The 13,507-nt window shown below is 32.3% G+C and overlaps 1 protein-coding gene across 1 annotated transcript; it reads left to right on the forward strand.

Moving 5' to 3' along the window:
- Positions 1 to 409: 409 nt before the first annotated feature.
- LOC130635827 (UV radiation resistance-associated protein-like) lies at positions 410 to 13,034 on the forward strand. The gene is made up of 17 exons (XM_057445315.1): positions 410 to 571; positions 2,760 to 2,895; positions 3,343 to 3,377; positions 4,437 to 4,500; positions 4,587 to 4,690; positions 6,288 to 6,374; positions 6,682 to 6,747; positions 6,839 to 6,979; positions 7,576 to 7,657; positions 8,132 to 8,176; positions 8,395 to 8,479; positions 8,693 to 8,780; positions 8,983 to 9,058; positions 9,665 to 9,830; positions 10,094 to 10,172; positions 11,033 to 11,124; positions 12,059 to 13,034. The coding sequence occupies exons 1-17, from the start codon at positions 497 to 499 to the stop codon at positions 12,645 to 12,647; spliced, it is 2,010 nt and encodes a 669-aa protein (XP_057301298.1). The 5' UTR covers positions 410 to 496; the 3' UTR covers positions 12,648 to 13,034.
- The last annotated feature ends 473 nt before the right edge of the window (positions 13,035 to 13,507 follow it).

The raw sequence follows: 13,507 nt of genomic DNA on the forward strand, positions 1-13,507 counted from the left end.
CTGTGAGTTTTATGTTCAATAGCATATGTGATATGTAAGAAAGAGGAAATTATGTCGCGAATTGCGATTCGCTATCCACTTATTTAAACCCTGGGTATGACCAAAGAGTTGCTGGTAAGAATATTAGTGGAAGAGTAATAATTAGTCTTTTATGCCCATGGAATTCCATTTAGGCCAAAGAACAATGGATAAGATCCATTAAATTTTGATGACATCAGCAATGACCCTTCACTAAATTAGTGTTTTAAAAAAATGTGTTAACCTGTTGCCACTGTTTTTGAATGCTTTAACTGCTGATAGAAAATTGTATAAAATCATATTTGTTTTTAACAACTGTAAATATAAGGTTTATTTTTTTAATGCCAGCATATAGACTCCCTAACGTTGTTGTTGTATATAATTGTGTTTTTTTTATTGCTAGAAACTATTATTTACTATTATTTATTAACGATGTTTAGAAATATATCATAAATCTTCATGACTTAAAAGCAAAAACATGTCTGGTAGTGGAAAATCTCGATACAGACCAAGATCTGAAGCTAGAAGGCATACCAATCTTTGCACGCAGCAGGTATGTTGAAACATTCAACAGCAAATGACCCTAATGGTGATGCAAATGACCCTAATGGGTGATAATAATAGAGGAAATTTTACAACCTCCTTTATGCTCAAGGTCCCATTATCTTGAAAGATCTAACCAGTTTTATTTTTATTTTTTAATTACCTGACTCCAACTTAAATAGTTGTTCTACGGGCCTGACCAACCCTAATTTTTACGAAAACAAAAAAATAATAATATCAAGCAAAAGATTTTGAAAAAAAAAACATTTTTTCATCCCATCTTGTGAAAATATAATGAGTTCAAAAACATAATCAACAAACAAAGTGAATCAATGACGTTAATTTAGGACCACCATTGTTAAAGCCACTTGCAATTAATTCTTTGTTCATGGTAATTTGTTGCAATGAAACTAAAATGCGCAATGCACTAATTTTGTTATCACAAAAATAGTTATGTGATTTATAACAAAAATTAGCTACTTTCGCTAAAAATAGTTATAATACAAGTGAAAAACAAGACAGATTATTATTGTCGTAACACCCTCCTATTATAAATTATTATAAATGTTTGCTAAAATGTAACACTGCAAGACTTATAGTTGATACCATTTAGGAAAAATTATAAAACCAAGGTAGAATACCCTCCTCCGTTTTAAATTTTAAATAAATCATTTCAATGCTGCTTAAGACTTAATTTTCAACTAAACTATAGTCTGAAAAACATTTTGCACTTAAATTTAGATTTTCTTATAAGACTGCGCAAAAAACATTAAAGGAACACTAAATTTTTTTTTTCAAAATCACTTTTCTGTTTTTTTTTATTATTTATAAAAAAACAGCGCAAATATAACTTATTGTATAACTTTCAAAACATCACTAGTATATTCTGTATAACTTTCAAAACAGCGCAAGAAATATTCTTGCTGCATAACTTTTAAAAACAAGTTGTTGAGCATGCAAGTATTTTAAATTTTTAGCTTGACAGCCAGTTATTTTAATAATTCATAACAAGAGAGAACAAATTTATCCAAACATATCCAAAAATATGCTTGTCGTAACATTCTTCGCCGCTGTTATTTATTATTTTTTTTGTTGTTCCGACCATGCATTCTGCCAAAAAAAAAATTTTCCGCCCACCGACCGACCGTAAACTACTAATTAAGTAGAGTAGAGCAACTAATTAAGTTGGAGTCGCTATATAAGTTCTTTTTTCTTAATTTGCTTTTGCTTTAAAAATTAATTTTTCTTAAAAAAATAAAATGTTTTTATTTTTCTTAATTGATACTATGGCTGTCATTATTTTTAACAATAACATTTTTCACACTTCTATTTTTCTTTACTTAAACCCAGGCCTGAACAGGAGTGCCGTGCAAATAACCACACATGCACGCCACAATTTGCTCATGGCATGCATGACATAGCACATCTAGAATGCCTAAAAAAAATTGGTACAAAATGGTTGAAAGATTAGCACATAGTTTAATGCTAACTGACAATTCTGTCATGCTAACAGAATACAGTTATTAAAACTTTTTTTAAAGTCTGCAAAACTATATTTATGCATCATGTATGCACAAACTATAGTAATGGTGTGTGGTCTATATTAAGTTATGGAATATAAAACTCTACATGTCGGGTTAATACTCCTGTCCAATCCTATAACTTTTATTAGAAATAAGAAAAAATTAGAAATTGGAAATAAGAAGAAGAGAGAACAAAGGAAATGAGATATACAGGGGCCACAAAAAAATTTGAAGTGACAAATAAAGAAGTACAACTACTCGTGCAAACTTTGTATTAAAAATGCCATTATACTTCCAGGAATAAATTATAGTATCCCATTAAATTTCTTTATAATCTTTTCTTGCTGGAGCTATTTGATTGAATGTTTTATACAAAAACTTAGATTCTTTATTTTTAACATTTTAAAATGGTAGATTCTAGAAAAGCTTATATAATTTGGTTACATACTGTATCTAAATATAAAATTTTTATTTTTTTGTCAGAGTTTTTCATCTCTTCTGCTGGACATTAAAATGCATTATTTATGCAATATTGAATCTAAAAATCATTGTTTTTTTTTATACTTGATCCTATAGTCTTATAAGCTTATGCATGTGTTTAAATGTGGTTGCATTTGTTTTTCCCCCAGACCTCTTTTGAATAATTATCATGTGTTTTTCATATTATTTTTTTAGCGTCGATTACGTCATTTGACATGCATCATTGGTCGTAATATTGATTCTTTGTTAGTGCCAATCACAAGACAAACATCAAAATGTTCTCTTCTTAGCTTGTATTTTACTATACATGCAGAAGATAACCCTGAAACAAGTATGTTTTATATTTGCCAGCCAAATTTATGTGTTTATCTAGACATTTGCTGGTAAAAAATTATTTCCGGTTTTGATTATTTGAGCGTAAAGGTGCATTTCAACTCAGATTGTTTTTACACTTGTGCATATTTTTAAGACAGCATGATGCCATCAGTTTTAAGAACAATTATTTAAAAATTTGCTGGTAAAAAATGTAGACAATAAAACTCTAGAAAATTTAGTATATAATAAATAGTAAAATAAAAACATGATGCCGTCGATGCCATAGGATTTTGAGGATTAAACATTAAAAATAAAATGTCTTAGCTGAATTACGTTATAATTATTTTAAAAATTTAACGCAATAAAATGGCATTTTTAGGTTAGGACAGTTCAACTTAAAATTGAATAGTTTGTTGTGTTCTCCATGAATATTTACCATACCTTACTGTAATCTTTTTTATAGTTTTGTATCAAAGTGAAACAATTGATGATACACTGGTAAGTCTTCAGTGTTTTGTAAAAAAATTATCAGTCCTTTACGTTTGCAGCGTGATAAGGCATAAAAGACAGAAAAAAAGCAAGATACTTTTTATGAAACTATCATGTGTTGTGTATTACATGTTTTGTTATGATGGCTGACTTTTTTTCTAATTTGAAATCACTTTTCTTCTATGATTCAAATAATTCTCACCTGTATTTTAACACCTTTTTTTTGTATTTTGACACTTCTTTGCTCTTAAAACTTCTCTGCATGTGGCCTGTGGCATTCTGTTCACAAATGCAACTTTCTTCACTGTAATGCGCTCATGGTTTGTAAATTCTTTTCTCCTTTTACGAGGTTTATAGAGGACACCAGTATTATCACATTTTGGCAACTGTTTTCTATTGCAACAGGTTTATATAAAATGGGTATAAATGTTATAATATCTTGAATCAATTCAGTTAAGTTTAGTAGTTATTTTTTAATGGGCAAAATAAATGGCTAAATAGCTGGCAGAATCCTTGAAATCATGGGACTGTCCAACAAAGTAATTCATAAAAAAATAAAGGAAGACTTAGACACAATACCAATGTTAAGGTTGTCCTTGTTAAATATTAATGTTAACATTACAACTTGCCTTTCCGTAAAAGGCAGGAAATGTACGTTTTGTAAACAGGCGTAATAGACATTATGGTTTGGATTACCAAAAGAGTGAAAAAGAATGTCTACATTAACATAAGGGGGGAATTTTATTTGTATCTTTCTTCTTGTTGATGTAGATTGTTTATTTTCTACAGGATGCGCTCTTTCGTTTGTCAATTTTTAGAAATTTTGTCATTGGAAAGAAAAGGAAAAAACTATAAAAATTATTTTGGTTATAGTAAAAAGAGGATTTGCAAAAAAAAGAAGAAATTGTGTAAACGTATTTAAAAATAACCGACAAGTTACAAACTTTTCTTTTCTTTATTTGTTCTCTGTAGAATTCTCAGTTGGTTTCAGGACTGTTTTTTAAATACAATACAACTTGCAAATGCTTGTATCAAGTTTTTTTAACAATTGTGCAATGTCTTTCTTAGAATCCAAATTGGAGAGAATTTGATTCGAGGGTGTTCTCTCAACATCCAGACATCAACAAAGCTTGTATCTTTTCATGTATCTGTGAATTACACGCAACTTTAAATTCATTCTGGAGTGCATGCATCATATGTTTCCTTAATGACTTTTAGCATCTATATTAGTTCATGTTTGGGGAGCAAGAAGAACAAAAGAATTTAAAGTTATTTTAAGTTACAATGTTCATTTTTCTGGATTGATATATAGTAGAGAACAGGTAGGTTACTTGACAGGCTGTAAATCCATATTTTCAGTTTTAGAATTTAATCGTATAATCTCTGGTAAAATATAATTTTTTTTAAAATGTAATTTTAGAGCCATAAATATGCAAATTTTTCAAATCTTTATCATCATTTGCGGATTAAGAACTGTTTTCCAAGGTAGCATTGGTGTTGAACAGAGTATTAAGGACCTTTCTTCCAATTTGATTTATACTGTGTTGTTCTAAACTAAAATTTCTCTGTATTAAGTCTGTCCTTATTTTTTCCTGCTAAGTTTTTCAGTCTACCTCTGGACATCGCCCCAAAGTCTCTTCACTTCCTAACCCAATTATCCTCCTCCAAACGTCGTAACCAACTTACTCTTCTTATCTGGATAACATATATAATTGTTACGGTTACTTATCCTGCTTTTTAGCTCATCTGAACTCTTTTTGTCTCTCGAACGGGTGTCACAAATCCACCTATCTGTTCTCCTATTTCTTTCTAAACAGCGAAGATCTTTCTATTTCACTATCCATGTCCCACTGCTGTACAACATGCACTTCTTACACAGACGTCATACAATCTTACTTTTGCCTCAATCAAGAAGACTGTGCTAGTCAACAAAAAAAGTAATTCTCTGAACTTTTTCCAAGCAGAACTCACCCTCACTAACTAACATATCACTTAAGTACCAGAAGTTCTTAACTATCTTTACGATCATCATTAAAGCTGGAAACACTTCGTTTCCTATATATTTCACCTTGTGCTTATGACAAAAGTTAAGCGGCTGCCAACTATAAGGTCACACTTGACTTATTGTTAGTGCTTTTAGACTTTGCAACATTCATTTTCAACCCTTTCTCTTCCAGTCCTTTTCTCCACTATCAAACTTTTCAACTAATTCTTTTATCGACTTTGCTATAAGAACCAAGTCATCTGTTGGACACCCTGTTCTGAACTCACTCGACATCGCTTTTAACACTAAAACAAATAATAAAGGACTATGTTCAACAACGTTTGTGCGAAAGTCGTCACTAAGTTAATCGTTAATCCTGGCACAACTTTACTATTACTGTAAATAGAAACCTAAACCTTTTGTAAAATTTGTTTTCCCTTTAATTGTCTGTCAGATGGAAACACTGATTTGAATGCAATTGAAGGGTGGCCACACTTCCTAAAATGTTCTAAATAATGTAAAATTTAGACCCAAAGTATTGATTCCTCCTAAAATATTCTAAAATTGCATTTGGTGACATCCAATTTTTTTGTTTTGTTTTTTGTATTAAGCATTATGTTTATCTTACAACAGCACTGATGAATCATATTTATATAGTAAAATTGCAGTAAACATGGCTACTGCAATTTAAAATGAACAGTCTATCTGGCATCTAAAAAAAGGCTTGATTATTAGTAACTCTTTATTTCCTCTGATATTTTGGCAAATATTAGAATATTTTTTGCATGTTTTATAGTGTTTTCACCTAAAATTGTACCCCGAAACCTCCTAAATTCTCCTATAATTATGAATTATCTGTGGTCACTCTGAATTGTATATAGAATCATTTGACGTTTATTCTGTTTTATTTGATAATTATTATTGACTTTTCTCAGCTTCGTTCACACGACCAATCGTATGAAACAAACTGTTTAATGTTTCGAATGTTTGGTGGTTACTATAAAACAGCATGTGCTAATCAGGTGAGAGGTTTATCACACTTTGATTGGCTGTTACTTGAGATACTTGCATTTTGATTGGTGGAAAATTCGAAATAATTGAAATGTGCGTTTTGATGTTCTGCAAACACAATTATCATCCTAGATATGGGAACCTAGATTCTGGAGCATTGCAAAAGTGTGCTTAAAACCCTCTGTTACCCAACTTGTGCTCTACATCCTTAAGCCCCTCTTCCTTCCCAATACTGCTTGCATAGAACATCGTATTTTATCATTGAAATTTTAAACTTTCTTTGTAGTAACAGCGAGTTCTTAAACTTTTAAATTACAGAATGATTTAAACTTGAGAAGCGATGAAGGTCTGCTCAGTAGATACATCAAAGTGGAACAAAATCAGGTATGTTCCTCTTTACTTACCTATACTAATCTTCTGTAACATATCTCATATCTTATACTTATGTTATAAGTTATATGTTTTTTATTTTGAGGTTCGGGCATCGTATAAAAAAGCTTCATTATTACGAGCTCATTTTACACTAAAAGCAATATATCAAACCCGTCAGCAAGTCGATCATGTTAAAAAGCAAATGGAAGAAAATTTAGCGCAGAATAAACTCCGAAGGAGGAAGGTGTGTAAAATCATCTCTATAATAATAGCCGTCGTCTGTCTGTCTCTGCACGGACCCCCCGCTGAGTTAGAAAATGATGTTACGGAAACACGAATATCAAATGCGATATATTTTTATCCACTTTGTTGCGACGGATAAATATAAAGGACGGGCGAACCCGTGGATTTTTCCACGGGCAACGACTAGTCTCTTTAATAATAGCCGTATTCCGTCTGTCTGTCTCTGCGCGAACCCCCCGCTGAGTTAGAAAAACGTGCTACGGAAACACGAATATTAAATCTATATATATTTGTCCACTTTGTTACCACGGGTAAATTTATAGCACAGGCGATCCTGTGTATCCCTAGTCTATAATATAATACCCATATGCGTCTGTCTCTCACGCAAAATGGTACCGAATGTAGCAAGACGCACGCTATGCGGTTTAAAAAGAACAGGCAAACCCGTGGATTTTCCACGGGCCACCGACTAGTTACTTGAGTTTTGAATAATGTTAGTATATAGTGGTTTAGTTTTCATTTAAATATCTTCTATGTTTTTTGCTTATTCTTTTTTATTTTTATTATCTGAGATAGCTTCTCTTTTTATTTATACAGGTTGCTGATCGAGAAGCCCTTGTGTTTAAGAATAACCTTTTAAAGAAAGAATTGGCTCGACTTCGAGATAAACTTTTAGACGGTTTGTTACTTGTTGTACTCTTGTTACACTATACTTGTTGGGTTTGTGTGCAAAAAATGGGTAAAAATTTTGACAAAAGAATTTGTTTTTACAAATTTTAAAGCAGCAAAAACTCTTGATTTTTAGTAATCTGTTGAATGACAATGAAAAGCGTTTTTAAAACTTTACCTCTATATTAATAATAGCCGTTGTCTGTCTGTCGGTTAAAATTGGTTCATGCAAAAAATACGCACGAAATCTTCAAGCTACTAATAACTGATACGAAATATTTTTATTGACTCTGCGACGAGCGAATTTCCGTTGACTTTCAACGGGCTAACACCTAGTATATCGTATATACAGTATTTATAATTTTTTTTTCATACATGTCTGTTTTCCTTACTTAAGAGAAGTTATGAGATTCATTATATGAGTGCCACGAATCACTGTTTCCACTATAAGAATTAACGTTATTTATCAACGTGTTTTTTGTAGAAAAAAAGTCAGTTACAACTAAGCAGGAAGCTGTCGTACAGCAAGGTAAAATCTTTTTTCGGACCCACACCTAGAATCTTCTACTCACACAGCAGTACCTTCACAGTCTACCGGCTACAGAGTATTTGCCAACTGATCTTATTTGGTAATTTCAAGAAATAGCTAATGTGGTTTTGTTAATTGTCGATTGCGTTGTGAGTTAGAGCAAAGAAAGTGTTAGACTGTATGGTTGTTTCACTTGACACTTCCAATTTATTTTTCAGAAAAAGATTTAAATAATCGTATATATGAGTTGGAGCAGTATATATCTGACATGAAAGTTTGCCATTCAGCTCACATTGAGCGTAGGTAGGTGCTTACACTTTTTTACGAAAGAAAATTCTTTCAAAGTGAATGTTTTTGATGAAGCTCTGGCATTGGCTATAATATAATCAAATTTAAAAGTATAAATATTGTTGACCCACAGCACACCCGCGGTAATCAGAATTTTTTACTAGTTCTGCAAATTATGTATGCAGTGTTCCGTTATTTATACTCATTTTCAACTTGATTTGTTTTCAGAGAAACGTTGCTTAAAATTAACGCGCATTTAAACTTTCGTCGTCGACAACTAGCAGCTGAATTAAGTTATATATATCCTATTGTGGGGGTGAGTTTTTCTTTACAGTTTGTAATCTTTGGTAAGTACTGAAAACATCAATAAAATCTAAGGATAACTTAGCACTTTATATTTGATTTGTATTCCACATTCGCAAGAAATAAACTCTTAACATATTATTACCAAATTAGAAAAAAAAAAAGCATCTTTTGTTTTCTGAGATTTGTAGGTAATGTTTGTAAATTATTTGTAGTTACCTCTTCGAGATGGACACAAAGGTGAATTCGCAGTAAATGGTGTTCGTTTACCAAACTCTGAAGAATTTATTGGTATGTACTCCTAAACTATCTAATCTGTTTAGACAAATAGTATGCAAGGTCTGTATCGTACTCTCAGCTAAATTTTATGTTTGGAAAAGAAAAAACAACAGAAAATAGAACTTTTGATTTATTTATTCTTAATTTTGTTAAAAAAGATTTGTTAACAAAACATATATTTGTATGATTTTTCAGCTAAAAGGCCTTTTGGATACTTATATAAGTATATTTGTTAAAAGATCTAACTTTGATCTTAAATGCTTGATTTTTATGGGCGCGTGGCCGAGTAGTTATGGGGTTCGCTTCGTAATCATTGGGTCTGTGGTTGAACAAACAATGTGGGCATGTTTAAGAAGTCCAAAACATGCTGGGTAAGGGTGATTGGGTGTTTAATGACAGTGTACTACTGACTGTATCTAATATATCAATTTAAAAACCGGACCAACATTGATGACAGTGTTTCCGATTTTAAAGTGGCTATCCAGTACAAACATTTAGAAATAATAATATTAAATGATAATAGCTACTAGCGTCCTCTCTCGAATAAAAATGTGAGCAAATAGCGAAAGTTCCTCCGGGGATACTTCATTTATATTTTTATTTTTTTTTACTTTACAGGTGAAGATGATGAGATGTTGTCTGTTGCTTTGGGAAATGTGTGCCATCTTGTGCACATGATAGCAAAGTTTTCAGAATTACCATTACGTTACCCAATTCGAGGGCTGGGTTCACGCTCCTCTGTTGTTGATTTCGTCACTGACAAATTGACAGAAAAACAAAGAGAGTAAGAGCAGATCTCACTTCCTGTGTTGTTTTCTGGTTATGTTGTTAATGGTGGTATAAGAAAGCTTTCAACAAATACCTTAGGGAATAGATTTTAGGGGAACTTGTTTTCGTCGAATCCAGGTTTTTGCGTAAGGATAAATTAGCTGCAAAGCGAACTGTCAAATAACTGTCAAATAACCCACAGAAAAATTTTCCTCTTTTTTCAAGTTATCAAACACTTATCTGAGTTACTTTATCTTAATTTTTTTATTCGTGCTTTAGATTTCCACTCTATTCGAAAGGGAAAGAAAAATTTCAATTTCATTATGGCGTGTTTCTGCTGAATAAAAATATTGCTCAGGTAAGCTTGATTGGGCATTGACGGGCAAAATGTCTGTTTTCTATATAAACTATTTATACACAGTACTGTCAATACAGTATATACAGTTGACTTTCTCTAATTCGATTCTTTATAATCCGAACATTTGTATAATTCGAACGAGTGCTCAGTCACCGTCAATTTTCCTTAAGAAACTTTGATAAAAAACTTTCTACGATTCGAATTTCTCAAATTCGAAACTTTCTATAATTCGAACAGTTTTTCAATCCCTTCAGCACGATTATCTCCCTAATTCGAATTTTAGAGTGTAAACAGGGCTTTGACAAATTCGAATGTTTTTCTAAAATTTAAAAATTGTCTTTCGAACATTACTTTTCAAAACGTTGGTGCACTCGTATTGTTAAAAGAAATCGTTTCAAATAGAGCTTCTTTTTTGTGTAAACTATGAAAATAAAGATTGAATGAAACTTGAATTAAGTTTTCTTGATTTTGAAATTAACGTAATTTCTCTCTGTAATTCGAATTTTCATTCTGAAGCTAAAAGTTCGAATTCTCTATATTGGAACAACCCCCCCCCAGGTGGGAATTCGAATTAAGGATAGTCAATTGTATCTCGTATATGAGTCCTAGGAGAATAGATGAGTAATCTATGTTTAAATGAGTCATATAAGCTCGTATACTCGTATATAAACCTTATACATTTCAATTTAAAATTTATCTTCATTTTTAAGTTTAAGACTACAAGGTTGTTTATAAAACCCTGTCGGAACAATTTTTTGTCACATAGGAATAGGCAAAATGAGCGCACACCAACACACGCATAAATCGGAATCTTTATACACATCCAGTATTTAGTAATATATAATATTTTTGTTTCGCAGCTTCGCTACCATAATGGACTTGGAACTGCTGACTTACGTAACACTTTACCTAACTTAAAGCAATTGCTTGAAGCCAAATACGGAGTGCGTGTGTAAGTAACTTGACTTTGCTTGTGACGAACTTACCTAAAGTTATGTTATTTTTTGCTTTGTATTGTAAGTGATGAAACTGTTTTATTAGTGTTGTATTTCGATGCGCTTACTCGCTTCACCTTACGTCAATTGCAGACAGAAATAATTGAGACATAAAATATTGTAAAACTGGATTATATCTACACAAGAACATCTCCCCTCGCCATGTTGGAGCTTTTGTGAACTTGCATAGCGAGGGGAAAACCTCTTCTGGCTAGCTGTGCTATATAAGCAACGTCTTAAGAATAAAGCTGAAAACCTTTGAAAAATTGAGCAACTTGTAAGCGACAGACAGCCTAAATTAAGTTTCTTAAAAGAAAAAGAAAAACAACAAGAAAGTTAAAGTTAAACATTAGAGAAACTGCAATAGTTTCCGAGACTTTGTTTTTTTCTAAAAGTCATACGACGGGTTACACGAGGACAAAAGTGGTTGAAAACAGTTTAAATTGGAGCACCTTCCTAACTGCACAGGCAGGCACGAAAATTTGGGATTTCTAAGTACACCATCAACATGCAACACGCAAGCAACAGTTAAGTCTGTAAATTAACAAAAATCTTAAGCAATATTGAGCCTCCGTCTAAATTTTGTGTTCCGTGTTATTATGCAAAATCTTACGAATTTTGTGACATTATTGCGGGTAACGTAAGAAAGATATTGATGAAATTTTGGCAAGAATCGCGATAATATTGTCCGCGGTTGTTTTCGTCTGCAATAATTGATGACCTTAAGTTAGTAGTAGTAGTAGTATTCAATTCTTTGAAGAGGTTGTCTTAGAAGAAGGTTGTCTTAGAAGAAGGTCAGTTATAAACAGAGGCAAATTAAAACGAGTCAATAACATCATACAGAAAGTGATATATTACTGCTCAAGTAAATAACTGTTCTTTAACTTTCAGTGTTATGAAACAAACTGAATCCACCGGTTTTAATAAATCTGCAGTAATGGCCACGAGAACGGTAACATTACCAGCGGAATCATCCTTTAGCGCTGAAAGATTATCCATGCATTCCGCTTTCGATGCGATCGACGCTGAGGAGAACTCTTCACAACTCGAACAGCCGTTGAGGCGTCCCAGGAGCGAAGTTTTGTCTGGCCTTCCGTCTGTTCATGTAAAAGCACATCACCAACATCGGTTTATTGCGCGGAAATCCACTGGTCGTAAGCAGCGTAAATCGAATACTTCACATACCAACGAGGGGTCTATCTCACCTGATTTGATCGAAGTTCCCATCGAGGATGTCGTAAAAAGAACTATTGACGGTACACTTGCAAAGAAAAAGATTACTAACACATCCACTGTGAGCGAATCTGCGGTTGATTGCGGAGAGGATTGTCTAAGTGAAGAGAATAATTACCAAGAAGACAGGCAACAGAGACGAGTATCGTACAGTCAGCAATTTAGTGATGCCTTGATCATCCCCGATCCGTTTGAGCGTGAAGTGGACGATCCTCTGTCTCCTGGTGTAGATCAAATGTTAGTATGATATAAATTAAAATTTCGTGTTTTGTTAACACAAGTATATTTTCCTATCAAATTTTCAAATATGTTTTGTTTTGTACGCAGTTTGTTAACGAAAACAAACGAAAAAAGCATTCAGTTGATATGAGTTCTTTGTTTTGTTTATAAAATTCACGGGATCGACAATAAAGATCCTTGCAAGAGTGATATATTTGAATTGCAGAAAATATTGGAAACTTGGTTTCTACGATGTTATGACAAGTTGGCATGGTTTCTATTAGTTGGTCACTATATCATTAGGTCAAGTGTGTGTTTTTTCAGCGTTCTATTTTGTATTTTTGTAGTTTACGTTTTAAACTTTGTTAAAAGAATTGTAGGCTTTGTAAAAATTTTCAAAAATTATTTGAGATGAGCTCTCAAGTTTTTTTTGATGACAAAATAGTCTCGTGAAATTTCCGTTCACAGAATTTTTTCGTCACTTTTTACGTCAACTTGAGCAAGAAGTTCTTTAGTTACACGTATTTTTTTTAATATAAGGAACGTTATGGAAATCAGAAAGATTGCTTGGCTATTATAAAAGAAGCAAAATGTTTTTGACGTTATTGTAATTTCTTTGTGGAACCATTTTCTGAATTTTAGACGAGAGTTTAAAATCAACTCAAATATCGTGATAGGGTTGTCTCTTCATTTTAAAATGTCTCCTTAAAACTTCACTAAAAGTGGCTTTTGAAACAACTTTCTCCTAAATGTCCTAAATTTAATTTTCCAACCTGTCTCTTGTTTTTATATTCACAATGCATAGAAATGCTACATGAATACAACAATGTAATTTGTTCCTCACACATGGCATCACTATATGTTCTTAACTTCTTTAGAAATTATATG

Source organism: Hydractinia symbiolongicarpus, chromosome 3 (genome assembly GCF_029227915.1).
Source record: "Hydractinia symbiolongicarpus strain clone_291-10 chromosome 3, HSymV2.1, whole genome shotgun sequence".
Classification (NCBI taxonomy): Eukaryota; Metazoa; Cnidaria; class Hydrozoa; order Anthoathecata; family Hydractiniidae; genus Hydractinia; species Hydractinia symbiolongicarpus.